The 27,617-nt window shown below is 48.0% G+C and overlaps 1 protein-coding gene across 2 annotated transcripts in view; it reads right to left on the minus strand.

The window, feature by feature from the left end:
• Mylk (myosin light chain kinase) overlaps positions 1-27,617 on the minus strand; it is a 201,552-nt gene that overhangs the window by 84,647 nt on the left and 89,288 nt on the right. For both annotated transcript variants that reach the window (XM_087901132.1, XM_087901131.1), the window contains exons 10-14: positions 24,667-24,801; positions 20,123-20,275; positions 6,929-7,066; positions 5,015-5,212; positions 4,105-4,354 (exon numbers count right to left, since the gene is read on the minus strand). In XM_087901132.1, the coding sequence (XP_087757258.1) occupies positions 4,105-4,354; positions 5,015-5,212; positions 6,929-7,066; positions 20,123-20,275; positions 24,667-24,801 (874 nt within the window). The remainder of the gene's footprint in view (positions 1-4,104; positions 4,355-5,014; positions 5,213-6,928; positions 7,067-20,122; positions 20,276-24,666; positions 24,802-27,617) is intronic.

Consider the following 27,617-nt stretch of genomic DNA (forward strand, 5'->3'; position numbering starts at 1 on the left):
CATGTGTGCCTTAACCATACCAATGGATACACACATAAGTGCATGGGCCCACCTGGTAGGAACCTATGCCTTGAATCTGGGAATATACGCCTATGCCTCCTGATGTCACAGTGGTACATCCACCTCATTCTGTCTGCTACTTCCTGATGAAAAGATGATAGCAGCCTACAGTGTGGTTCTTCTGCTCTCGGGGTCTACAGATTTGCTCTGCATCCTTGGGCAGGGACCTTTGGGAAACTAGGGCAGATGTACTTGTTCCCTTCGGGCCTCTCTCACCTGTTGGGGCCTCCTCCTGGGCCCCCTTCTTTGCCTCTGTGCTCTTCCAGGCTGTGCCTCTGTATATCCTTTCATGTGACCTGAGCTACTCCATTCTTCTCTCCTCTCCTTACAGCCCTCCCTAGTTTGTCCCTCCTTCCAGGCCCAGGTTCTCTGAAGCTACCAGTTCAAGCAGCCCGAAGAGTCTGGGCTACACCTCTGCTTACTAAGCAACTCGTTAGTGCCAGGCTGTGGGCATGACCCCTGAGGCCCCCATTCCGCCGGGCCATTCTTTCCCTGCTCCACACTGTCCCGTGCCTGACGCTGGCCAATGGATGTTTACTGGGTAGCTCTTTTCTACTTTTCCTCACGGAGTTTCCTCTTGTCAGAAAGACAAAACCCAGGCATAGAAATTAGGAGCAAATACTGACCAGATGGCCCCACTTTCCCCTAACCGCGCCCCCAGGAGGCTGTGATCAGAGTTGGACTGCCTGATGCACTGGAGCCAGGCTTATCTATATCTCCCCACGGAAGGACACAAGTAAGGGCTCCCGTCATCATCATAATCTGTCCCCATTGTGGGGGGGGGTACAGACAAAGATCGAGTCCTCAGGGTCTCTGGTTCTACCTATTCTCAGATCTCACCCCGAGGTATCCTTACAGCTGAGGCGGCAGAGCACTGAGACACCAGGGCCACTGGGATAATTATTTTGAAAGCCAAAAATTCAAAGCTCTATTGGGTCTTTGAGGGAAGTCATGGGTTCTTCTGGAGCCTAGAGAGCCCAGACAGACTCCTGGCTGGGGCCATCAACCAGGGTTCTAACCAGCAGGAACAGCCTCTCGAGATAGCTTTAATATTACCCATTCTCCATCACAAACTTGGGCGGAGACTGAGGCCCTGCCCTGGTGTTGCCACACAGGACACAGCAGCCACGCTGCATGCTGCACCTGCCACAAAACACGGAGACCTTTGGTTCTCCTTTCCTGAGCCCTGTAAAGAAGCTCTTGCTCTAGTTAGAAGTCTTGCCTTGGGTCTCACTCCAAACCACCCACACATAGGGTGATTTTATATACAAAGGGGAAGAATGAATTTCCTGGAAAATATCTATGTTCTCTAACATAGCAGCTGGAGCTTGGAGTTGGCTTGTTGCTAGCTCTCCTCTTGGTCAGAGCTTGCGAAGGGTAGGGAAAGTCGAAACTCAGCCACATCCACTACTCCATAGTAGCAGAAACAGATTGGACCCCCTTGGTGTTCTCCCAGCCACCCAGCCTTCCTCCTTGAAAGGCCCTCCCCCATGGGCTAGGTCTGACTTCTGTCAGGACAAAGACAGTGAGAGGGAACAAGGTCCCTGGCCGGCCTGGCAAGCACTCCTAGACAGAACTTTCCATTGACTTTCCATTTTTTGCTGGGGACAGAGTCAGCGCCATGGTAATGGCCTCCCAGAGGAATGAGGAATCCAGACTTTGCGAGGAAAAGGACAAGGGAGACATGGGTGAACAGGCCAGCGTGAATTCCCAGGTCCCCCAATTCTCAGTGCATGGAAAGACACCCCTAGTGTAAGAATGGAAGACCATCTGATTGAAGCAAAAGACGAGGACTTGAACTTAGGCTCAGCTCGTGGCCATGAGCAGGTCGCTGACCTGAGACCTCGGTGTCCCTCATTATTAGATGAGAAGGCTAGATAATTTCTGCCTCCCTGCCAGCTGGGATAGGCTACATTTTATGGCTGTCCCCAGCTGGTCCCAGACAGTCTGCCTTTTGCCCTTCCAGTGTAACCCCCTCTAAGGGTCTGGCAAACGTCTTCCAGCCCTTTGCTTTGAGTCCCCTGCCCCCCTTCTTTCTCGGCTCACTCAACAGCTGAGTCCTTTTTTACTGGCCAAGATCTAGTTTTTCTTTTTGTTTCAAAAATCTCACAAAAAGTCAGGAGGTGGAGGCAATAGAACCAGGAATTCAAGGTTATCCATATTGAGTCTGATGCTACCCAGGCAATATGAAATCGTATCCCATAAAATCAAACCAAACAAAATCTCATACACAAAAAAACCTTCATTTCTTATAGGCTATCTAGCTTGGTTAATACACGTATCATCTCAAAGTACTGTTCCTTCATAAGAAAGTACTGCCACATCCAGTCAGCTTCTGTCCTGGTATGGCCTCCTGAGCAGGGATGTAGGCTCCTATCACAGAGGTAGATTTGTTCCCCTGGTGATAATGAGTTCAAGCAAAAGGCAAAGTCAGTTGACATATTCTAGGCACATGGCTGATGGTAACAGGACAACAGATAATTGTAAGAGGGTCCTGTGTTTAGTTCAGATCCACAGAGTTCTGCCTATACAGGCACAACTTCTGAGCAGACATAAGACTTCTAAGAAATAATGCTTTCCTTTTTTTAAAGCATTTTTTAAATGCACTGAGGTATCTGGGGTGGTCTATTATGGAGCAGTAGCTAACTGATATAAGTAGGTATTTGGGGTGGTGTATTATGGAGCAGTAGCTAGCTGATGCAAGTAGGTATCTGGGGTGGTCTGTTATGGAACAGTAGCTAGCTGAAGTAAATAGGTATCTGGGGTGGTGTATTATGGAGCAGTAGCTAGCTGATGTAAGTAGGTATCTGGGGTGGTCTGTTATGGAGCAGTAGCTAACTGATATAAGTAGGTATTTGGGGTGGTGTATTATGGAGCAGTAGCTAGCTGATGTAAGTAGGTATCTGGGGTGGTGTATTATGGAGCAGTAGCTAGCTGATGTAAGTAGGTATCTGGGGTGGTGTATTATGGAGCAGTAGCTAGCTGATGTAAGTAGGTATCTGGGGTGGTGTATTATGGAGCAGTAGCTAACTGATGTAAGTAGAAAGCTCATGCTCACAATTATTGTAGTCACAGTCTTCCATCACAGCAAACGCCTTGGCATGTGGTTTAGAGATGATACTGATGAACACCATGGGCTCAACATAGGGAATTGATACAGTTCAGGAAGGAAGTTACAAAGTAGTCAAGCACCCATTACCATTACAAAGTAGTCAGGCACCCATTATTGCTACAAGGTAGTCAGGTACCCATTACCACTGTCTAAGCCTAGATAAACAATCCCTAGGTGCAGGCTGTGCGATTGAATACTAGCGGCTGTACAGAAGAGGCAGAGAAAGATCAAGGCAGGCATGCTCTCTGCCTCTTGTCATATGATGCCCTTGCACCACCCTGAGACTTTGCCAGCAGGAAGGCCATTACCAGATGAAGCTACCACCCTTGAACCTACAGAGATCTTTGTTTATAAAGTTATTAAGCTTCGGGCATTTCATTACAGCAGCAGCAAATGAACTAACACATCAGTCCACAGAAACTGAGATAACAAGTATTTGCTGCTTTAAATTGGTAAGTGTGGAGGGACTTGCTACACAGCAAAAGATACCTAATACTAAAGCATCCCCTTAAACATCTACCCTCCTGTATCCAGACCTTCTTTCCCAGCTCCTTTTCTCTTGAGAGAGGGTATAATTGTGTAGCCTAGGCTGGCCTCAAGTCTACCGTGACCCTTCTGATCCAGTTTCCCAAATGCTGAGATTAAGATGTGAGTTACCAGGCCTGCTTCACATTTCATAGTCTTTCAAAGTCTTCACACCCCACATATCTCAAGTCAATATGTAATGCGAGAGGCTCCTGGGGAACCAAGTTCCTGGGGAACTGAGCTCAGAGGGAGGGACTCTCCACGAGAACCTGTCCTTTCAACAGCAAGAACCAAGAGCATGGTAACTGCACTGGGCCTGCACCAGCTGTGGTTTCCTCTGGCTTCCCGGTCCTAGCCCAGGAGTCTGAGGTGGGGATGAGGAAGGCTGGCAGAACATGCAAACTCACTTAAGCATGATCTCATACTGGCCGGCATGCCAGGGCTGCACGTTCTTTAGGACCAAGGTGAACACGTCCTCGTTCTGCAACAGCTCGAAGTGGCCGTTATCCTTGGAGAGGGCTTTGCCATCTCGGAGCCAGTGCACAGTGGGGAAGGGGTCTCCAGCTATGGCACAGGAGATGAGGACACTCTGGCCCAGGGAGGCTGTCACTGAACGAGGCTTGCTGATGAACCAGGGCTGGGTGCCGTCATGAGGCTCTGGAAGTAGGCAAGGGGGGAAAAATTGAAATGGAAGCCCTTCAATACAGGGCTTGGCATCCACTCCATCCTCTATGAGGGCAAAGGGTCAGAAGACCTTGTTAACAGAAGTGTGTTACCAAAGACTAGGTGGTCCAGAAGGTTCTTGGACGGGGTATGCAGATACAGCACATACTTCTTGAAAATATGTCTCAGTTATGTTATCAGATGATACTATTAGAATGAATTTATATAAGTCAAAGTGAGGGCAATGACAGTACGGAGTCCCAGGCTGGGTGCTCCAGATCTGTATCCAGTGTGACTGCTGGGAACTGTTGCTCACGGCATGTGTGTATCTCACCTTTTCTTTTTAAAAGGAGGCTTCAACAGAAAGGACTCATAAGTGTGTAATTCATATCCCAAACCATCAGCACCAAACTGAGGATATTATGGAATTACCTCAGCAATCCATCCAGTTTAGAAGCAGCCCAGAGAGAGTTGGGACCTCAGAAAGCTGGGAAGGAAGCCCCACGCTGCAGGAGTTTGAGATGGAGACAATGATCTGCCTCTGAGGCTGCAATGGGACCAGAGTGGTCTCCTGTGTTTCCCTCACCTCTAAACGGCTTTTTCAGAATCTGGAAATCCCCATCCCCCCCACCCCCAAAAGGAGCTCAGGTTCACCTTGCACGGTGAGTATGGCCTGGGTGCGGACTTCTCCAGCACTGTTCCAGGCCTCACAGGTATATGTGCCCGTGTCCTCTGGGAACACCTCCTGGATACACAGGCTGTGCCGGCCCCCCTTCTGTTCAAAGTGGAAGTCTTCCGACTCCTGGATCTCATTCTCATTGTGAAACCATATGACTTCTGGAGGTGGGTTCCCTGAGCAGAGTAGCAACAGAAGATTGTGAGAGGGGGACTTCCCTAGCCAGGAAGCAACTGTGCACTTAACATGCTAATGCTGGGCTGAACACACTACCAAAGGCTTTACTTAGTTTCCTCACACGTTCTGTCTTGTAGGATTGTTAAGAGAAATAATGGAGTCAATCTAACCTTTGCCAGCTGCTCACAGGATGGCATGTAGCACAAAGAGAACCCCTAACCCTGAAGGTGTTTCTGCCCTGCCCTGCCCTGCCCTGCCTCACATGGAGACTCCACAGGCAGACAATGGTGATGCCACAGTAGTTCCCTTGCAGACTATCACCAGAAAGAACTCTGTAAGCACGGGGCCACCACACAAATGTGGTCTCAGGACCCCAGCTTGCAGAGGGTTTCTAAACATGGTTGGTGGAGGGGTACGAGTGCCAGCCTATGTTTCTGGAATGTGTTGTGGGTACAGATAAATGACCATGTGAGGCTTTCCTTAGATATGAAAGCTGACCATGAGGCTCTGCTTCCAGAGGAGTGAAGCCCCTGGGGGGACTTAGAGTGAGCAGATGGCCATTTGTCTGCACGGGACAGGCACAGGTCTGGAGATCAGGTACAAAGTGCCTCTCATCTCTTTCAATTGGATGTCAGTGAGGCATCCAATTTGCATGGCAAATGTGGAGAAGAGACCTAGCCTCTGTTGAAGCTCTCATGGAAAGGCCTTCATCCTCCAGGAGCCGGGGATCATCACCTCTTCAAGGACGTGTCTTCAGGTTCCCTCATATTTATTGCCTTTGCAGGTCTAGAGGAACTAGGAAGCCAGAGATGGGCCCTCCTAGTTTACAGAGGCACTGATAGGAACCAAGAACCACAGATGCATCCAAAGGTACTAGGTCTACTCTGTCCTGCGTGTGGAGCTGGGACTTTGTGAGCCTCTCCTGCTAACCCCAGCAAGGGGCAGGAGAGCTTGGTCTCTGTGCAAGCCACATTTCTTTGCCTGTTTTAGAAGGATCTCTGATGATTGACTTTCTACCTCAGAATCTGACTGGAGCAACTCAGATGGCTGCTGAGACTCGAGACCTCACACAAGCTCATTCTGCACCATCTAAAAACTTTCTAGAAAGTCTTTAGGGTTTTTAAAGTATAGACTTATATTTCCTACAAATTGGATAATTTGACTTCCTCTTTTCCTATTTGCAACCTTTTCATTTCTTTCTCTTGCCTTATTGCTCTGGCTAAGTTTCCAACCATTATATCAATTAAGAGCAGAAAGACTGGGGACCCCTGGTTTTTTTTCCTCAAATGACTTGAAAGTAGAAGGGAGACTATTTGGGAAATAGAAGGGGGCTGGTGGGAGGAAAGGAAAGGTAACTAGTAAATATAGTTAAAGTATATGACACTTTTGAATAAAATATAATTATGAAACTCATTATTTTCTTACAATGAATATGTACCAATTAAAAAAGAGTTGGAATTATTTAAAACAAAACGAAACCAAAAACAAGACCCCAAACTTTCCATTGGGACTAGGCACATTAATCTTTGCCATCTTCTTCCTCTGGTCCATAAAACCCTCAATCTATAAAGGATACCCACACAGCAGGAGAAACCAAGAGGCTCCATTCCCCTTGCTGATGGTTCCACGATGGTTATCTGGGCATCTAGGAGCAATACCCACTGCCACATGGTGACCCTCTTACACACCCCAAGGAGAGAGCTGTATGGACAGACCTGACACCTGGACTGTCATGGTGACCTGGCTTCCATCCATGACTTTGAGATCAGAGAGGCCTTGCAGGAAGATGGGTGCGACAGGCTTGCTGGGAGTCGGGGGCAGAAGGTGTTCCCTCTCTCCTTCACTCTTCTTTTCTGTGTGGTGGAAATAAAATGGGAGAGAAGCATTCTTTCACACACTCAAACACACTAGACGACACATTTGTGCAGAAGCTCGGGTCTCATGCATGCTGGGAGGCTCTGGAGAGCACTGGGGACATAGGCCCCAGGTCACTACTTGACGTGACAATGCTCTTGCTTGACAGCAGAGACTAAACAGTGAAGTTCCATGGAGTCCTGGGCAAGCAAGCTCGGCTTCCTGAGGAGAACCTCAGGGAGGAAGTTCACACTTGGCATCTTCATTAAGATTTTCCCCCTTAAATTCTCTGTGTTCTTTTGAATTAAGTGATTCACTCATGTGACACAGAATTCAAAAATGCCAAAAGGCCTATGTAAAGTCTCCCTTCCAACCCCGCTCGCTCCCTGGCACTGTCTCCTCAGCAGTAAACAATGCTTGGATTCTTAATCCTGCCAGACATGGTCTGTGTGTACAACATACACAGCAAACTGAACAATTCTCTTTCTTCTTCTTCTTTCTTCTCCTACCAGTCCTCTTCTTACCTCTTTTTTTGGTGCTGGGTAGCAAATCTGGAATCTCAGATATAAACACCTACTCTACTAACAACCTCTACTTCTGGGCTCATTTCTTGCCTTTTCTGAAAAATAAACTAAAGCTAGGTGTGGTGACACACACCTCTAATCCCTGCACTCAGGAGGCAGAGGCAGGAGAACGGTGGGTTTGAGGCCAACTTAGGGTATGGTCATATCTTGGCTATACAAAGCAAAACTACAGGGTGGGATGGTGGGGTGTGACTCAGTGATTGAGCGGCAGCCTCACCTGTGCAAGGGTTAGGATTCATTTTTACAGTCCCCACTTCTCTCTCTCTCTCTCTCTCTCTCTCTCTCTCTCTCTCACACACACACACACACACACACACACTCCCCCTCTCTCCCCCTCTCGCCTCTCTCTCTCTCTCTCTCTCTCTCACACACACACACACACACACACACACACCCTTCCCCCCTCTCACACACACACACACATACACACACACACACACACACTCTCCCTCACATACACACACACATACTCTCCCCCTCTCTTTCCCTCTTTCTCTCTCTCTCTCACACACACACTCTCCCCCTCCTCTCTCTCTCTCTCACACACACAGAGAGAGACAGAGACAGAGAGACAGAGAGAGAAAGAGAGAGATCAAACCAGAGAACCAGACAGCATATCAGTGGGTGTGCGCAGCGAGGGGCGGGAGATGAATCAGAAAAGAGCACTGAGGAATGCTTAAGAGAAACAGAAATGTTCACTTTTTAGTCCGTGGTAAATGTTCCATGGTTGTAAACATTGTAAACATGTCTTCCGACTCATTAAGTTCAACTCCTAAAATACACGCAGCTTACTGTACTTTCAGAAGACTTCAGCGTATCTGGGAGAGGGTCAAAGGGAGTGTGCCAGCTAAGGGCAATGACCAGGACAGGTCTCTGGGTACAGGCCTGGTCCGCCCATATTCAGCTCTCTGAGGAATCAGATACACAGAAGGGCTTTTCCTTATTCTTGTCATCTATCCCTAAGCTGGCTTTAGCCAGTCGCTAGGAGGTAAAGAACTGGCTGCTTCAAATGCAGGACAAACCCTTCACTATCCAGTGTCTGTCCTCTCCTGTAGCCTTTTGCTGGTTTTTTGTTTGTTTGTTTCTGGTACTGTAGGGCATAAGATTAGCAGGGCAGGTACTATGGTTTGAATTTATTAAAACTCAGGGTGAACAGCATTAAATTATTAACTTTTGTGTGTTTGCTGTATTGGGTATCAAACTCAGGGCCTGAGATAAGCAAGGGTTCTACATGATCATTGAGAGTCATAAAGAAACTTCACTCTCAAAATGAAAGCATTGGAAAGGGGTCTTCTGAAGGGCGATTAGGTCATGGAGACAGCACCCCCTATGAAGGGATTAAAGACTTTCTCAAGAGATTGATAAAGCTCTTTAGACAATGGATTAGTTCTTTCAGGATTGAGTTGGGTCTCATGGAACTGGACTGGTTAACGTGAGAACAGTGTTCTAAAGTGAGCCTGGAACCTGCCTGGAACCTGCACTGCTCTGTCTTCAGCACGCACTTTTACATGGCCCCACTTCTACTGCTTCTTAGCTCTGATAGGACAGAGTGTGAAACGTTCATGAAGACCTGTGAAAATATCTGTGTCTCCCTTTCTGACCTCTAGAAGTAGGAACTAAGACAAGCTTGTTACAAAGTATCCATCTTCGGGCATCTTTTTATAACTGGGACCACAGGGAAATAAATTACAAACCTCTTTTCAAACTCTAGAACTCGGGATAGTTTCCAGAGTGTTCTCTCTACCATGTTAACTTTTACCTGGGGCCACAGAAAGCAAAGCTCCTCCAGCTCAGCCTCTGGGACCATGGAAGGATAAGGCCCAGAGGGTTGAATAAAGGTCAGAATGAAGCTTCTTCCCAGCCAGTGTCCCAGGGAGGATAAGGAACAGACACACAAGAGCAGCTAAGACAGATATGCTCCTGGCCACCAGGTAGGGTTCTTGATCCCCTGCCCCCATCTCAGGAATTCTCTTTTGATGGAGTGCAGCTGCAGGAGGGGTCTTGGCAGGAGGCTGTGGGAGTGGACTTAGGGAGCCTGTATTGGAAACGCACAAATCTACCTCATGTCCCTGCCTGGGCTGCCACGGTCAGGGAAGCTGGCTGCCTCTGGAGGGTTGAGGAATTTCCTGTCTTGCACAGATTGAGAGGGCTCGAGGACAAAATGTTTTCCCTCTCTAGAGGACTCCCTGTTCCTGCTCTGCCTCTCGGCCCAAGCCATGGAGCTCTATACAGACGGACTGGAATTCCTTCTGGGTGCTGCAGGAACATCCAGATTCCAGCATGCTTGCCTTCTAGTCGGTGGCTGTCTCATCTTCCAGGCCACTCTCTCTCAGTTCTCCCCACTGCCTGTTCCCTCACCTGGAGGCGTCAACAAAGCCACAGTACCCTGTGGATCTTGGCTGCTGGGGTCTAAGAACCTGTCTGTACCTCCATCTTGCATGAGGGATGATGGACTGGAAGCTCCCAGGATCTAAGACCTGAATGTCTGTCCCCTGTAGCGAGACAAGAGACATGTCTTAGGTTTCTATTGCTGTGATAAAAAAAATGCCATGATCAAAATCAACTTGGGAAAGAAAATGTTTACAGATTTCAGAAAAAGCTCATAACTTTCAGGTCATAGTCCATCACTAGGGAGCATCAGGACAGGAACACAGAGGAGGAAGAGAAACAAGCCACAGAGGAGTGCTGCTTACTGGCTTGTTCATGATGGCTGATTTAGTCTGCTTTCTTATTCCATCCAGGACCACTGGAGTAGGCCACAGTGGGCTGGGCCCTCCAAATGTCAACTGTCCGCAGGCTGATCTTATGGAGGCATTTTCTCAGTTGAGGGTCCCTCCTCTCAGATGACTCTAGCTTGTGGCAACTTGATACAAAACAAAACAAAACAACTAGCCAGCATATGACAGACACCTGAGACTTGAGGCCATCTCTTGATCATAAGTAGATCTCTGCCTTTACCTGAAGCTCCACATCCTCACCTGTCTCTAGGGGTTCTGTCCTCTCAGGGCTCACACTACTATGTCAGGAAATGCTCAGATTCAAAATTTAAAATCTGAAGAGAGTTTCTATGAAAGGTGTGTGGTTTTCATACCATCATAAAGTTGAACACTCCAAGTTGAACCATCCTAAGTCAGGATTGTCCACACTCATTATCAATGGCATTGGTCGAACTGGCTAAGTCCTACCTGTTAGAGCTACACAGTGGATCCTAAGAAGCAGTGGATCCTAAGCCTCCCTGATGATTACTGACTCGTTTTATTTATCTATCTATTTATCTATTTTTAAGTAGCCCCTGGCAAGTTCTGTGATGCCATGCTTGGAGACACCATGGGACAGATCTCAAAGTAAATTCATGGAACTTTGCTTCATCTCCCCAGGCAAGGAATGAAGGAAGCAGCTCAGGCTTTAGATCCAGAGTAGTCCCTGTCCCCGACCCTGCTCTTTCTTCCCTTTAGCCCTACAGTGACAGTGGTAGGAAGAACTGAATGATGGGAATTAATCTGTTTTCAAACAGCCAGGTTGATGCTCCTTTTTGTTTTGCATCCCTCCAGCAGGTGCAGGGTGAATGACATGGGATATGATGATCCTGAATTCAGGCCAGAGGACAGCAGTCAATGAGCCCAAGTGCTCCATGGGGTGAGGACATGGGTCAGCCTTCCTATAAACACACGCTGAAGGACACAGGGGGTCTTGGGTTCCCAGGAAGTGGCTTCTTTTGACATCCAAAGAAAAGGAGCCTGAGTTAGCTCCTTAGAATCCCAGCCTCAAGCTGCTACGTGTTATGGGATATTAGTTTAAGATGTGTTACATTTGTGCTGTAGAATATTTATTGAATGATGCAAAGATGTGTTACATTCTTTTATGATGCATTTGTTTATCTCTGTGAAGCTGTGTTACTTTGCCTGTCTAAGACACCTGATTGGTCTAATAAAGATCTGAATGGCCAATAGCGAGGCAGGAGAGAGAAATAGGAGGGGCTGCCAGGCAGAGAGAATAAACAGGAGAGGAAGAAGAGAGAAGGTGGAGGAGTGAGATAAGGAGAAGGAGAGGAGGAGGCCAGGGGCCAGCCACCCAGTCACACAGCCAACCATGGAGTAAGAATTAAAAGAAAGATACATAGAATAAAGAAAGGTTAAAATGACCAAAGGCAAACATAGTTAAAGAGAAACAGGATAATTTAAGTTAGAAAAAGCTGGCTAGAAACCAGCATGTTAAGGCTGGGCATTCATAAGTAAGAATAAGACTCCATGTCTTTATTTGGGAGCTGGGTGGTGGGTCCCCAAAGAGTTAAAAAAAAAAACTAACTACAACTGCCCATCGTACTTAAAGAGTGTGCAGGATGTGTTAAGGTGACAAGATGACCAGGGCCGTGGAGCCAGAGCAGGTTGACCAGGACAGAGGGCCAGGCCTCCCGAGGACAAGGCAGGACACACCGATAGGTGCCCCTCCAAAGGGAGCCAGCGTTCTCCTGTGCCGACCACAGTGAACTGTGACGGGGCCATAGAGGACAAGCACACTGCTGCTCATTCATACAGCAGATTCTTGACAATTGAGAAAAACAGAGTAGAAACAAGTCAGGCAAAAGAGGCACTGTGTGTGTGTGTGTGTGTGTGTGTGTGGTGTGTGTGGTGTGTGTGCGTGCGTGTGTGCACATGTGTGTGGTTAGCTATTATCAGCTACTGAGAGGCAGCACTGACAAGTAGACTGTATATGCGACTCCACTGCAGGACTTCCAGATAATTCAAGGCAACTACATGTGAAAACAGTCGTGGGGCTGGGGATGTAACTCGGTTGGTAGAGTGCATGAATTAAGCTGACTTCAATCCTTAGCACCACCTAAGACCAGGCACGGTGGTGTAGATCCATGCATCCCATCAGTCTAGACAGGGAGGCAGAAGTTAGAAATTCAAATCCATCCTCCTCAGCTACCCAGTGGGTTTAAGGGCCTCTCTCAAAACACCCCACAACAATATCTAACAACACTTTGCATGTCTGAGTCCTGCTGGCTGTTTTGATTGAGCAGGATCAACCCAACGACAACAAGACAAGCATTCTACCCAGGACTTAAGAGCGGCTATGGGGATAAGCTGGAAGAGCCCCTGACAAGGTTCTCAGTGGGCACACTGCCACTCAACAGAGGAAAGTGGCCTTTCTGACTCCCCAGGGCTGCAGTGGCCAACAGACGTGAGATGTGACTGACTGGGTCAGGCTTCTTGCTTTCTCTCTATGGATCTAAGAACAGAGGCAGGTCACTCCAATAATACCACCTGAATAGTGCACCCTCGCCTAGGGCTGCCTGTTAGTCCAGTGATCCCTATGCGGGGAATGTCTTCCTTTGAGGTCACAACAGGAAGCAAGCCTCAGGGGTGAGAGCCCCCCAGCCTTCCTCATCTAGGAGGCAGGGACTGGCTTCCCACAGCACACAGACTCCAAGGAAGGAATCCCTGAGACCAGGGATGGATGCCTGTAACCAACTCCAGTGGGGCTAGACTAAATAGACCTCTGGCTCTTCCCACAGCTGTGCTTCCTGCTCCCACTGAGAGTGAGCTCAGAGAGGCTGAGCCACAGCTCACTAGCCTCAGGCTAGCCACCCAAGGTGGGTTTATCTGTTCCTCCAATTCTTGGTCCCTGTGTCCAGCACTGAATGAACGGTCACCGTTCCACTGAGAGAAGGGAAAGGAAAACACAACCAAGAATGAGCTGTTGATAACGTAGCTCACAGACATGTGCAAATGATGACATATAGATCAAGGTTGCTAATAGGGTTTGAGAAAGAGAAGGAAATAGGAGAAGGGAAAGAATGAGAGAGGAGAGGAGAGAAAGAATGGGAAGAAAAGGTGGAAGGCCGAGACAGGTAAACATGTGGAGGTAGGCAAACACAGGTGTCCCCATGCACACACACGATCATGCGTGTGCACGTGCACACACACATACACATTCACACAGCAGGTCACAGGTGCTCCCCATGCACACACAGCAGTTGACCTAATCCTTCTAAGCAGTAGTTAGTTTTTTCATCTATAAAGGTACTCAGAAGCTGCTGAGAGTCACCGCAACAAGCCACCCCTGTCTACACAAATGTACTTTTCCCATCAAAGCTCCCCTTGAAAATACCAACGTCTGGGACTTCAGTTCAAGAACAAACGCAATGTTTTGGAAAACTTTTGGAGAATATTCAGTGCCCACAGGATGGAGCAGTTGTTGGCATCGTATCCCCACCGGTCCAGTACAATAAGCAGTACCAGCTTATTGTACTGCTCCTTGAACCTGAGCCAGTGAAGCCTTCAACTCTTCCTGGGCCTGGGGCCTTCCACAGCCTTCGCCCAGGGGGCTGGTGCTGGCTGCAGTGTCTCCTGGTACCGCACAACAATTTCCTATTTTCTTCCCTCAACAGTCCTTCTCCAACTTTCTACAAGCTTAGTAGGAAAAATAGCTCATTCTGAATTTCTCCTTAAAACCATTACCACTCCCACCCCCCACCCCCACCACTGGACAACCTATGCTGTCAGCCTGCTGCTCTCTGAAGCACCAAGTCTATGAATCCAAATGTGTGTTCGATGAACACATTGACCTTTATCTTGGATCTACTAAAGACTCTCTTTAGTTCTTTGAACACGAACCATTTTCCTCAGCTATCGCAATGCAAAATGCCATTCTAACAGCAAACTGGATCCCCTCTCACCCCTACTATTCTATGGAAATGTAATAAATCACCAACTGAAGGCCATCTACAGCCAGTTTTTCCCCTTTCTTTATTTGGTGCTCAGAATGCAGTGTGGTCTCCACATCGGGGACTGGTACCTCTCACCCACATTCTGACACTGGGTTTCTTGACCTTGCGGGAAGGCAGCCCAGCCCCTTCCCATTTCCAGAGCATTTGGCAAGCTATAAAATCTCTGGGGAGGTATCTGAATTCCCTTTAACGAAAGCCTGTCTCTAACCCGATAGAACTGTCTTGGAATGTCGGCACGGGACCGCTTTTCTGGCTGTTTTGGCTGTCTTTCCTCCTGCTGACTTCTCCAGAACTGAAGACGTAAATGGGAAGAGAAGCGTGCAAGGAGAAGAATGAAAGGGACACAACGTATGACATCTCAGAAAAGATCTCTGACCAGTAATGATGGGCTGCTACATGACAGGCGGGGTCCTGCACAACCTCAGCCTTCCTAAGGTCCTGGAAGTTATAATCACACTCCAAACAGGCAGCATCCAAACCCCCAGAGTTCCTTGCCAGCGAGGCCTAGAAACCACACTGCTGTGTGTGCTGTCAGAAATGGGGCTCAACTCGCCACTGGGAACACAAGGCTCTCATTCTGGACGGTATTTTTGGCCAAGGTCTGCGAGCCGGGAAAGAGGGCCTATGGTCTACAAAGTGCTGTAAAAGTGGACAGTTATGAGCCTCTGTAATTGTCTCATTAGCAAAGCAGGGCTCCACTTCTGAGCTTTGTACCAGATGGACACATCCGGCCCGCAAGCCTCCCTGCAGTGTGGAGGCCTCAGTCTGCAGAGAATGAAAATGCTGGCGACGCATTGATTTGATACTTAACGCACTGCTTAGCTTAGGTTTCAAAGGCTGCCAGCAAACGCTTGGGCGCACTAAGGGTCTCAGTTTTTCGAGAAGGGGATTCTCTGTGTAACTGTACTGGCTGTCCTGGAACTTGCTTTGTAGACCAGGCTGGCCTCGAACTCACAAAGATCCACCTGCTTCTGCCTCCCAAGTGCTGGGATTAAAGGCGTGCACCACCACTGCCCGACTCAGTATACTTTTTTGTTTGTTTGTTAGTTTGTTTAAAAAGTTAAAGACAGTGCTGCTGCTTCTTCATAGAATCTCTCTTTAGACAAAATGTAAGGGTTAAAATGGTTGCCAGTGTGCTCAGCTGGCAGAGAACAGGGTCCATGATTTATGCCAGCAGACAGATGACATAGGGTCCAATATACACACTCGGGATGAGCAGAGGAAGCTGGGAGCTGCCACACACCTAGGTGTCCAGAGTCAAGAACATGGCTGCCCTTGAGGGCCTGTTGTCCTCACCAGGGACTCTTCATCAAACAAACCTTCTAACCTTAAGTCCTCATAAGACATTTTTTCCCATTAGATTTTTTTGTCTTTTTACCTTACCCACATTGTATGTCCTTAGGTTCCTCTCACAGGCCCAGTGTGCCTTTAGTTAAATAAACAGACCATTAGTGGAGAAACTATGTCAAAATAGGTACAATTAGCAGATTATTAATGCATCTTATTGCTTAAGAATTTGGCCTTGACATAGATGTGTGCTCCCCCCCCCCCGTGTGTGTGTGTGTGTGTGTGTGTGTGTGTGTGTATGGATGGGTAGGTGGGGTCTCTCTCTGTCTCTGTCTCTGTCTCTGTGTGTGTGTGTAGGTAGGGTCTCTCTCTCTCTCTCTCTCTCTCTCTCTCTCTCTCTCTCTCTCTGTGTATAGGTGTGGCAAATTGAAAATATCCTAGCCCAGGGAAGGCCCCCTGCTCCTGACTCATGCATGGAGTTAGAGGCTGTTTCTGGATCTTCCAGGACACTGGAGGAATTTGGATTCATTATCCATTTTAGACTCCATTTTTGGTGTGGAGGGAAGATGATATTGCCTGGTTAATAGTGGGGATGGTCTTTCTCCTAGGCTGGAGAGAGGGGAAAACAGGCATGTTTGTTGAGGGTCTCTTGAGAGCTAATGTGCAGGGCTCCTGGAAATTTCAGTGCTCTGAGACCCTAAACAAATGGGGAAGATGAGGGAATGCCTCCCTCCCTGTGGGGAGGACCCGTCCACTTTACTGCCCTCTCGGTCACTGCTCATCCATTCACAGGAGCTCAAAGGACAGGCCCTGAGCCACGTACAGTATCAGGAGGACGATGGTTTCCCCGAAAGAAGACTGCAGATACTTACAAAAGGCAATTAGAGCAAATGTTCCTTAACTTCGAGGTCCTGCATGATACAACCCCGCCTCTCACCCCACTGCTACTCTGCCACCCGAGGCCCTGCATGATATATCTCTGCCCCTCACTGCCCCCATTATGTTCGGCTACTCTGCTACCTGCTCCCTTGACTCCAGCCACAATGGCCGTCTTGACTAGGCGGGTCTTGCTCCCACCTCAGGGCCTCTGTGCTTGCCGCGTTGCCTGCCGCCTGCCTAGAACACCAATCCATCTGCCTCTGTCTAATCTCGTTCTCTGTTCACTGTTGTAAATAAAAAAGTCTCTGTGTGGTGCTGGGGCTCCAGTATGGGAATACAGGGATGGCGTAAGTGCTCGCCACACCTGAGCAACAGCTCCAGACCTCTGTTGGCTTTCTTTAAAGTATGTGTCAGCAGGTGAAGTTAGCCACATCTTGACTGCCACCGCCATCTCCATCAGAGGGGTTCGCAGGACAAAAGTAGACCTGTGCTTTACGGCGTCCCCAGACCAGATGAATGCAAATACGCAGAAAGACTTTTGATAAGTAAATGGGGCAAGGGATGCGTGGTGAGAGCAGGGCTTATTCTGAGGTGAGCAGGGAAGGCTTCCGGTAGAAAGTGACATCTGTCTAGGCTAGTTAGCTAGGCTTCAGGAGTAGAGCTACAGAGACAAGGGGAGTAGCTGCACAACCAGGGTGCTGGGCCAGGGCCCTGACGCCCTGACAAAAGGATGAAGAGGTGAGAAAGAGTCCCCAGGTCTGCCCTTCAGCATAGAATCTGCTAGACTCTCACGGACAGAGCTCCCGGATAAATGGCAAGCGGAGGGCAATGCGTTGCTGCGTTGTGCCACCTTGTGGTCAGAGCCTTGAGGTGCAGCACACGAGCCCACGGCCGGCTCTAAGTCGGGCTGTGGCAGATCTTGCCCTTCACCAAGCAGGCAGATGATACTCTACTGCTGCAAGTTGATCCTTGGGTAAAATCACTTCCTGGGATAACGTGTCTTGTGGAAAGTTTGGGCACCCATCATAACAGCACGTATGGGGCATTCTACAGTCTGGTGACAATTCATTTAGTCCTCACAGTACCAGTGCCCCCCATGTCACACAGAGGAAGGTGATGCCTGGGAAGCTGACATCGAGGTGGCAGGACGAGGAAATGGTGGGTGGAATTCAGGCCAGGCAGTCGGCTTTGTATCCACACTTTCTGCAATGCCGCACCGTGAGTGACAGAACCAGGCCTGGGGAGTGACATGGAAGGATGGATCGGCAATTGAGGCACCCTGGAACAAGTCCCTGAACATCTCCCAGGGGGCTGGAACCAGAGGAGCTGCTGAGAAAGTCAGAATAACTCCAAAGCTGGGGATGGTGTGTGATACGGCCTGGAACCTCCAAAGCACCTTGGGGCAGGGTGCCAGAAATGTCACTGTGCCAGGTTTACTCTGCCAGCCCTGTGCAGGGGAGTCTTGTATTGGACCCGAGCGTGGTTGTGTCTCAGTCTTGTTTTCCATTTATGGTTCTGAGCCTCAGTCTGGCTCGAAAAGGTCAGTACATCCCCCACCCGGGAGGGCACTCACTCACCAGGCTGCTGACAGCGGAGGACCTGGTGGGGGAACGCTGCAGCCATCCCCATCTGCCTTCCCCAGCCTTCCCAGCACCAGGAGTCAGGGGACTGTCCCGGAGTTCCCCAGTCTTCATCTGAAGTCCCCTCTACCCACAGAGACTGTTAGCTTAGCTGAGTCTCTAATCCAATTGAAACCCAAACAACTGAAAACGGATGCTGGATTAGCTGACTACCAGAGGAAGCTGGCGAGGCCGCCCTCAGACGCAAGACTGGGTACACTGGCCCACCCTATGCCTTTTGTACTTTCCCGTCCAGTACAGACAGGACTGGCCTCTGGGAAGACGTGAAAGCTCTGCCCTGGGCCTCCGAGACCAGGGTATGAACTTCTGGGCTTCCTTGGAATTCTCACACCACGGTCCCCCGAGGCCCACAGCAGCCATGCCATGAGATAAGTTGTTATGTATGTGTACCAGAGAAGATCTCATGGGCTACCACCAGCTCTGACCCCAGTGTGGAAGGCTTCCTGGAAGAACGGGGCAGGCTGGTTCACAAATGACTCCACACAGAGGCATTTCTTCAGAGAAATCCAAGTCCCTCCTGGCAGATGGCTGTACAGGGCAGACATTTACCACATTCTCCATTAGCGACAGCTCCCTTCACCCTAGGAAAGCACAGTGCCCTTCCGTCTGTGGCTAGCCTTCCCCTTTGGGCCAGGGGCAGTGTACTCTGAGAAAGGGCAGCTCTGTGGTGACCAGGGCCTCAATCCCAGGGCCTGGGCTCAGAAGCCAGCTCCACCTACTATCCTGGGGTACTACCAAGCTCCACTGATGTCAAGGCCACTGGACCCTTCTGTAGAGACAGGGACAACACTCTGCCCTGAGCCCGAGGGGCCTCTGTGAGGTATGGCTGAGGAGCAAGAGGAGGCAGAACACATTTCATGCTCTTTTCTGTGACACCATCTCACACAGCCTTTCAGAATGTGCTGTTTGCCCTACAAGGGGACTATCCTAAGAGGCCTGAATTTGGGGGGAATGAAAAAAAATGAGGCATGGTTTTCTGCTTGGCTGGTAGGGAAGGCTGGCACACTCTACCCCGTCTAAGCAACCCGAGGACCCTGTCATTCTCAGGAGCTTGGGGCACAGGCCAAGGAAAGGCAGGAATCAGGCTTACCTGAGGGTCATGGACCCGAGAAGCACCCCGCCTTCCTGGAAACAGCCACCATGCAAATTCACAGCCCAGGGTCAGTCCCAAGCCTGTGATTCATGGCGATTCCTGCAGACTAAGTGCTGGGCTGATCAATGGATGACTGTGACAATCATATTACTTGCCACCAGGCTAGTGATGAATGAAAATACAAGCCTGGGCATGGGGGAGGGGCGAAGGAGACCCTTCAGCTCTTCCTGAAGTCTCAGGACCTGCTTCATTACCAGCACCTCAGAATATAAAGAAGTTTGTGAGGCCGCTGCATGTTAATGACCTGTGAGTACCCTCCTCAAGTCTTGTGGGGCAGGTGGTTTTCTTATTCTAGACTGAGGACTTCTGAAGTCGGGGGAGCCCTTGTCTCTTTCGCTGGCATGTGTCCATGGCCCAGTGGGGTCAAGGGATGGGAGACAGAATCCTGTTACTGTGGCTTCCCAGAGACTCTACCTTTCGTCTGCCTGCCTTCAGGGTCAGGATCTTTCCTTCTCTCCTTTCTCCATTCCTTTTCTTTCTTAGAGACAGGGTCTTGGTTTCTATGTATCTCAGGTCAGCCTGGAACTCAGGATCGCCCTGCCTCACCCTCCCTAGAGCGGGGATACCGGCTGTGCCACTTCATGCCGATGCTCAGGACTTTCCTTTGTCCCTAGATGTTCCAGCATCCTCTCTGCTTCCGCAGCTGCCTGCCAGCAACCACAATTCCATTTACACATCTGCTCCTTGGCTTTGGGCCAGTCATCCTATGGTCTATAAAAGCACCCTCCCTTCAAAGCAGACAGGCAGAGCTGGAGGGGAAAATGCTTGAAGGATCCTACCTTGGACAGTGACCCTGGCGCTGCAGGACACCTGCCCCAAGGCGTTCTCAGCCAGGCAGGTGTAGGTGCCACGGTCCTCTGGCAGGGCATCCTGGATGTGGAGCTCGGCCATGCCAGCCTCACAGACGGAGTGAGCAAACTTGATGGGCTGCCCTGCAGAGGGAAGCACAGAAGGGCTCAGACCAGGGAGCACCTGGTGGTGGGACACCAGCCCTGACCCCAGCAGAGCGACTGCCACGGCACTGGAGCTGGCTCAAATCCATGGAGGATAAGACCGGGCCTGGGAAGACTGGGTAGAGTCACTCTGGAAGAATTTGGCATGCAGGAGGGCCATGACAGACAGCTGGCATTTTGGGATAACCTCCATTCCATACACCTGGAAAGAATTCTGCAGGGCCTTTTGGTCCACAGCCCAGACTCAGGCAGAGTAGACCTCACTCGGTCTGAACATGTGGTCCCCAGCTCTTTTGAAATGTCTCCAGAAATAGTGATTCCATTTCCCATTAGAGATATTGATCAGAGAGCAATGCTGCAGCCCCACCCTAATGTTGCAATATGTTCATTTCCTCTACGCAATAAACTACACTTTAGCATTCAAGGAAAAAATAAACATGGAGAATGAGAATGAATGGATCTAGAAGAAACCCTCTTTATATGCAGTCCTATGTGGCAATGGGTTGTAAGTGGTTAGCATCGGCGCCATCCTTACTGCTGCATGCTCTAAAACTCCATCATTCCATAATGGAAGCTTTATTTCTAGGGCCGTAGTTTGTCTTACTACTGAATAGTCTGGCCTCTGGCAGGAATGCGTTCATCTGCTATACCAGCAGCAACGGTCACTTCTTTCTCTTACCTCCCCCAGTCCTAGTTTGTACTTCGTAAAACCAAGGGTGGGGAGGGAGGGGTGGCAGGCAGTTTTGGGAGAAACAGCCCTCCCCACAGAGCAATGTTTTCTTCTGCACATAACAACACTTAATGTCTTCAGGACAGTTTTGCAAAGAGACTGCTGAGCAAGAGGGAGGGATGAGAACTTTCCCAATTCACTACACTCCAGGAAAGTAGGACTGAGAGGGGTAAACAGAGGGGGCCAGAGATCGCCATTGAAAGGACTGAAAACCCTTTGCTTTTCTTTTTGTAACAATGACACCCCTAGAAACAGACAAGATAGCCTGACAAAACTGGGAGCATGGGGGTGGGGGGATAGGGAGGGTGGAAGGAGAAGATGGGGTGGAGGAGGGGGGCGAGGAGAACTTGAGAGAGTGGGATAGTCGAAATGGAAGAAAGACAGAGATGAGAGCAAGGAAAGAGATATTTTGATTGAGGGAGCCATTATGGGGCTAGCAAGAAATTTGGCACTAGAGAAATTCCCAGGAATCCACAAGGATGAACCCAGCTAAGATCCTAAGCCATAGTGGAGAGGGTGCCTGAATCTGGCCTCGCCCTGTAGTCAGACTGAGGAATATCTCAAATATCACCATAGAATCCTCATCCAGCAACTGATGGAAACAGAGGCAAAGACCTGCATCAGAGCACTGGACTGAGCTCCCAAAGTCCAGTTGAAGAGTGGGAGGAGCAAGAATATGAGCAAAGAGACCAAGACCATGATAGGAACACCCACTGAAAGAGTTTACCCAAGCTAATAGGAGCTCACCAACACCAGTCGGATGGGGAAGGAACAGCATAGGACCAAACTAGTCCCTCTGAATATGGTTGACAGTTGCATGACTGGGGCAGACTGCAGGGATACTGGCAGTGGCACCAGGATTTTATCCCTAATGCTTGTACTTGCTTTTTGGAATCTAATCTCTTTGGATGGATACCTTGCTCAGCCTAGATACAGTACGGAGGGCCTTGGACCTTCCCCAAAGCAATGTGCCTTATCCTCTCTGAGAAATGGATGGGGGACGGGAGGGTAGGAGGAGGGGATGGGAGGAGAGGAGAGAGTGGGAACTGGAATTGGTATGTAAAATTAAAAGAAATAGTTTGTTTTCTTAAAAAAAATAGTTAGAGTATCAAAAAAAAAAAGCAATATTGATACCCCTAGAATCTGAGGTTACCAGCATGCTCCCTGACTGTCCTCAGCCTGTCTCCTCTGTCCCAACATTTGTGACAAGCACGGTAAGAGCTTGTCTTTTACTGATGTAGGATTCCTGACTCCTTTGGGTCCCACAAACAAGGATGGAGCCCTAGAAAGAAGCTGCTGGCTCAGAATACATCATGACTGAGAACTAAGAAACTCCCAACTTGGAGGGCTGGTTGGACTAGTTAGCAGCCAAGGAAGGTGAATTTAAGCACGATTGCCCTCTAGTGGGAAAAGTGTGGAAAGTTAAGATCTACCCCGTGTTCAATCTGCACTACTAATAGCAGACAAACTGAACCCATGCTCCAAACCCCACCTGCAACCTAATATATCTAATATAATAATTAATGTGTTATATTAATTATTTAAAATAGAACACAATTACTACAATTTTATTATAATATATTGCATTGACAGATACAATAGTATATAGTAGTATGTATTCATTATAATGTGTACTTATATATATTATATATTAATTCTTTGAGAATTTCATACAATGTACTTTGGCCATAGTCTCCCCAGATCCTCCCCACCATGCCTACCAAATCCACTCCCACCCCAACCTACAACTTTGTGTCCTTTTTGTTTTGTTTTGTTTGACTAACCCATCGAGTCCAATCTTTGCTGTTCATATATTCTTGGGTACAGAGCATGTGCAGGTCTTATGTAGGCAACCACGGATGCTGAGAGTTCAAGAGTGGAGTGGTCCTGTCAGGTCCAGAGACACTGTTCCAGCAACCCTCCCCTACTTCTGCAGTCTTTCTGTCCCATCTTCTGAGGTGGTCCTGGAGTCATGGCACTAATAGAATATAGATGTCCCTCCCATGTGTGGCTGAGTATTCCAAATGCACCATTTGCTGCATGTTGACCAGAGAAGAGTTTCTGTCAACCATAGTGCACTGCTCTAAAACTTCTCCACACTGACCTATGGTGATTCGGTTCTACCAAGAACACTATTTAAGTATGTGGTGTGTGTGTGTTTAAATAAAAAAGAATAAAATTTCATGACACGGGGAAATCGTATGAGCTTCTTATTTCAGCGCCCACGAATCACGTACACACTGTCTGCTGTTTTTATGCTGCAGCATGGAGTTGAACAGCTGCTGTAGAGGAGTATGTCCTGAAAACCTGAAAGGACTTACAGACTGCCTCTCTGGAGGAAATGCTCCTTGACCCTTTCTTAGCTCTGCCCCATCAAAGCCAAACTCTCAGTCAGACACATGTTTAGTCCTTATGCTACGCTCTAGGTGATAGTAAGCTGGGTCCTTGCAGTCAGTCCCAGAGCCCCTTGGGATCTGCCCATGGGTGAGGGGTAGGAGAAAGGACGGGCCTCAGTTCTCACCCATGTACCTTAGCTAACTGCATGGAGGGAGAGTACATGGCTCCTCTCGCCTCACTCAAAGGTCATTTCTGCCACAGCCTGAGGGAACTAGAGTGGCATGGAGACTCACAGGCAATGGGTCAGGACAGTGTCACACCTGGGGACTATTTGGTGACAAGCGATAGATGCCTCCTCTTAGAAACCTGGGCTAAATAATGTGCGAACTGGGTAAGATTGTAAGCTCTCTGCCCCCATCCCTGAAAATCAGGTTACCTGACTACTCTGTGTTGTAAAGAGTCCCCTCTCAGCAGGTCCCTGGGTTTCTCCCGTGCAGCCTTTGCCCAGTTATGCCCATTGAACAGACTGTCTTCAGTTAGAACCAGTCTCCCACACTCGTAAAATTAAAAAGCCCTCAAAGGAAGAGACAAATAAAGAAAGATATTTGGTAACTATTTTTTTCAAAGAGCATTTCTTGTGCCAGGTATGGTGGCACACACCTTTAATCTCAGCACATAGAAGCAGAGGAAGACAGACCTCTGTGAGTTCAGGGCCAGCCTGTTCTGCACAAGACAGCTAGGGCTACAGACCTCTGTGAGTTCAGGGCCAGTCTGTTCTACACAGGACAGCTAGGGCTACATAGAGAGACCCTGTCTTGAAAACAAAACAAAACAAAAGTCAAATAGCCCTTCTTAGTTATGGAATTATAATTATCATCTTAAAGAATTGCTAGTTTTCATCCCAGATCCACCTACCACCCAACAGAAGGTCATATTCTTTGGCCAAGTTCTGATGTAGTTTACCGGGTTATTCATTTGCGTGTTCATTTATTGACTCAACGAATGCTTGTGGATGATCTCTTAGGAGACTAATCACAAGAAAAGAAATCAAAATTGCATGTGTATCTCTGGGCAGGCATCTCATTACCCACTTGTATATGTGAGCTTAGTGAATCTGTAACAACCACCTTACCAGGTTGGCAGTAGTATTCCCTAAGAGGAGCAGATGAGCTAGGTCAGCTAGTAAGCAGCAGACCCAGTTCCCACAGCTTCTCCTTCTGTGCTTCTGAGGCACACGTAGTCCAAAACAAGAAGCTAGAACTCAAGTCAGGAGGTCATTGGAGCTGGAGCAGGGAGAACTCACCATTGAGCAGCCAAGTGATCCGGGGTACTGGGGTCCCGCGTACAGAGCACCGCAGCACAAAATCCTGGCCCTCAACGACAACACTGTCCTTCAGGACACTGGAGAATGAAGGGGCCACCTGTGACAAGTCTGACCCTGTGAAGGCAAACAACAGAAGGATCCTCTCAGACATAGCTCATCCACCTGCTGGTTGACCAGATATCCCAAACCTGGTAAGGCAGACACCTAATTGTCTTGGGCCCTGGGCTTCCTCAACAGCTGGCTATGCCTCGCCTGCCTCCATGCTTGGGGAGGAAAAGCATCAGACACCTGCAGTCCACTCAATACAGCTGACAGGGGGTATTCCAAGGTTACAAAGCTCCCTAGTGCTAGGACATACACACAGAGGGTCCTGCCTTCCATCCTTGTGACACAGGTCTCTCCCATCTACTTTTGACCGTTGCTATTCTGAGCATCCGGGGAGTGCCTTCTCTCATCTTTCTGTATTCTAAGTTCTCTTCTTTATACATGCCACCATCAATCCCATGGTCTTATTTCAAATTAATACCTGATTTGTAGAAACTATAGACACTTAGTGGGGTATTTCCATTTGAAATTATTTTAATTAATCATTCCCCCATTTTCAGGGCTAAATCAAATGGTGAAGATTCATATGTATTTTCCAAGTGTGGCTTGGGCCCTGTTCTAGGTCAAAGGTCCAAAATGACTGAGGGCAATGCTGTACACACACAGACGGATGAACTTTCTGCTCTCAGAGAACTGCCTGTGTATCTTTCAAAGTTCAAAGCCTTTCACACTGCAGATTGAGAAACACTTTAAAACTTGAGGACATTAGTGAAGAGAAACAGGGACAGATGATGGCTTCTAAACCTTGGGTATTGTATAGCGGAGTCACAGGCAACTCTGATTTCACAACCACACTTTCTAGACTTTAGTGTAAGAGGTGCATGAACAGACACAAGACAGCAGTGGTGCTTTTGCTCTGGCCTGACATGGAGGAAGGAACCACCGGCCCAAGGGCTGTAGGAACGCACCATCCACACCTTCTCTGAGTCACCATCAGACTCCCTCACTACAGAGATGCTGTTCAGAGTCACTGACAAGATTGTGTTCCTACCCTCTCTTCCCCCCATCCCCCTGGGGTCACAAGATCTCCCCAGAGCTGCTCCCTTGCGCGCTGGGCCTGGGCTGTGAGTGCAACCCGGCAGGAGGGAGTCCCTGTGTTTCAATAGACTGCCTGAGGAAAGGTGGGCATTCTGTCAGTGAAGTCCCTGCCCAACAAGGGAACCTGACCTGGTACCAGAAGATCCAATATAGAGCATTTGAAGGAAGAGATGGGCAGACACCAAGGCAAGAACTCCTCCAACAATCTAAAAAACAACATGAAATCACCAGATCCCAACGACCCTACAATAGAAGGACCTGAACCTCTTAATTCAGAAGAAGTGGAAAAAAGTGCCATTATGAAAGCAATAGAGTCCCTTAAACAGGATATGGATAACTCCCTTAAAGAACTGGATGAGAAATACAACAAAAAGATTGAAGAAATGAGTAAAGAAATGGATGAGAAGTATAACAAAATGTTCAAAGAAATGAGTAAATCCATGAATGATACACTGGGAAACCAAGAAAAATCAATCAAACAGGTAATGGAAACAGTTCAAGAATTGAAAACTGAATGGAGGCAATGAAGAAAACGCGAAAAGAGGGCCGGCTGGATATGGAAAATCTAGGTAAACGAACAGAGACTACAGAATCAAGCATAACCAATAGGATACAAGAGATGGAAGAAGGAATCTCAGAGTCTGAAGATACCATAGAGAAAATAAATGCTCTGATCAAAGAAAACAGCAAATCCAACAAATTGTCATCACAAAACATTCAAGAAATCTGGGACACAATAAAAAAACCAAATCTAAGAATAATAGGGATTGAAGAAGGAAAAGAACTGCAGATCAAAGGCCCAGAAAATATATTCAACAAAATTATAGAAGAAAACTTTCCCAACCTAAAGAATGATATTCTTATGAAGGTTCAAGAAGCATACAGAACACCGAATAGACTTGAGCAAAAAAAAAAAAAAAAAACATACCCTCGCCATATAATAATCAAAACACAAAACATACAGATTAAAGAAAGAATATTAAGAGCTGCAAAGGAAAAAGGTCAAGTAACTTATAAAGGTAAACCTATCAGACTTACACCGGACATCTCTATGGAAACCATGAAAGCCAGAAGGTCCTGGATAGAGGTACTGCAGAAACTAAGAGACTATGGATGCAAACCCAGACTACTATACCCAGCCAAGCTATCATTCACTATCAATGGAGAAAACAAAATATTCCAGGATAAGAACAAATTTAAACAATTCGTAGCCAAAAACCCAGCCTTACAAAAAGTAATAGAAGGAAAATCGCAACCCAAGGAATCCAACATTACCAACACTGCCTATAATAACTCAGACATCTAGCGACCCTTCACGAGCTTAACTCAAAGAAGGGACACAGACAAACTCTATTAAACAAAGAAACAAAAAATAATAATAACCGGAGTCAACAACCACTGGTCATTAATATCACTTAATATCAACGGACTCAACTCACCTATAAAAAGGCACAGACTAAGAGATTGAATATGAAAACAGGATCAAACATTCTGCTCTTTACAAGAAACACACCTCAACCACAAAGACAGACATCTACTCAGAGTAAAGGCTTGGGAAAAGGTTTTTCAAGCAAATGGACCTAAGAAACAAGCAGGTGTGGCCATTCTAATTTCTAACAAAATTGACTTCAAACTAAAATCAATCAGAAGAGATGGAGACGGACATTTTATACTCATAACAGGAACAATTCATCAGGAGGAAGTCTCAATCCTGAATATCTATGCCCCTAATACAAAAGCACCCACTTATGTAAAAGAAACACTTCTAGAACTCAAGGCAGACATCA

This window comes from Myodes glareolus, chromosome 2 (assembly GCF_982192425.1).
Source record: "Myodes glareolus chromosome 2, mMyoGla1.1, whole genome shotgun sequence".
Lineage (NCBI taxonomy): Eukaryota > Metazoa > Chordata > Mammalia > Rodentia > Cricetidae > Myodes > Myodes glareolus.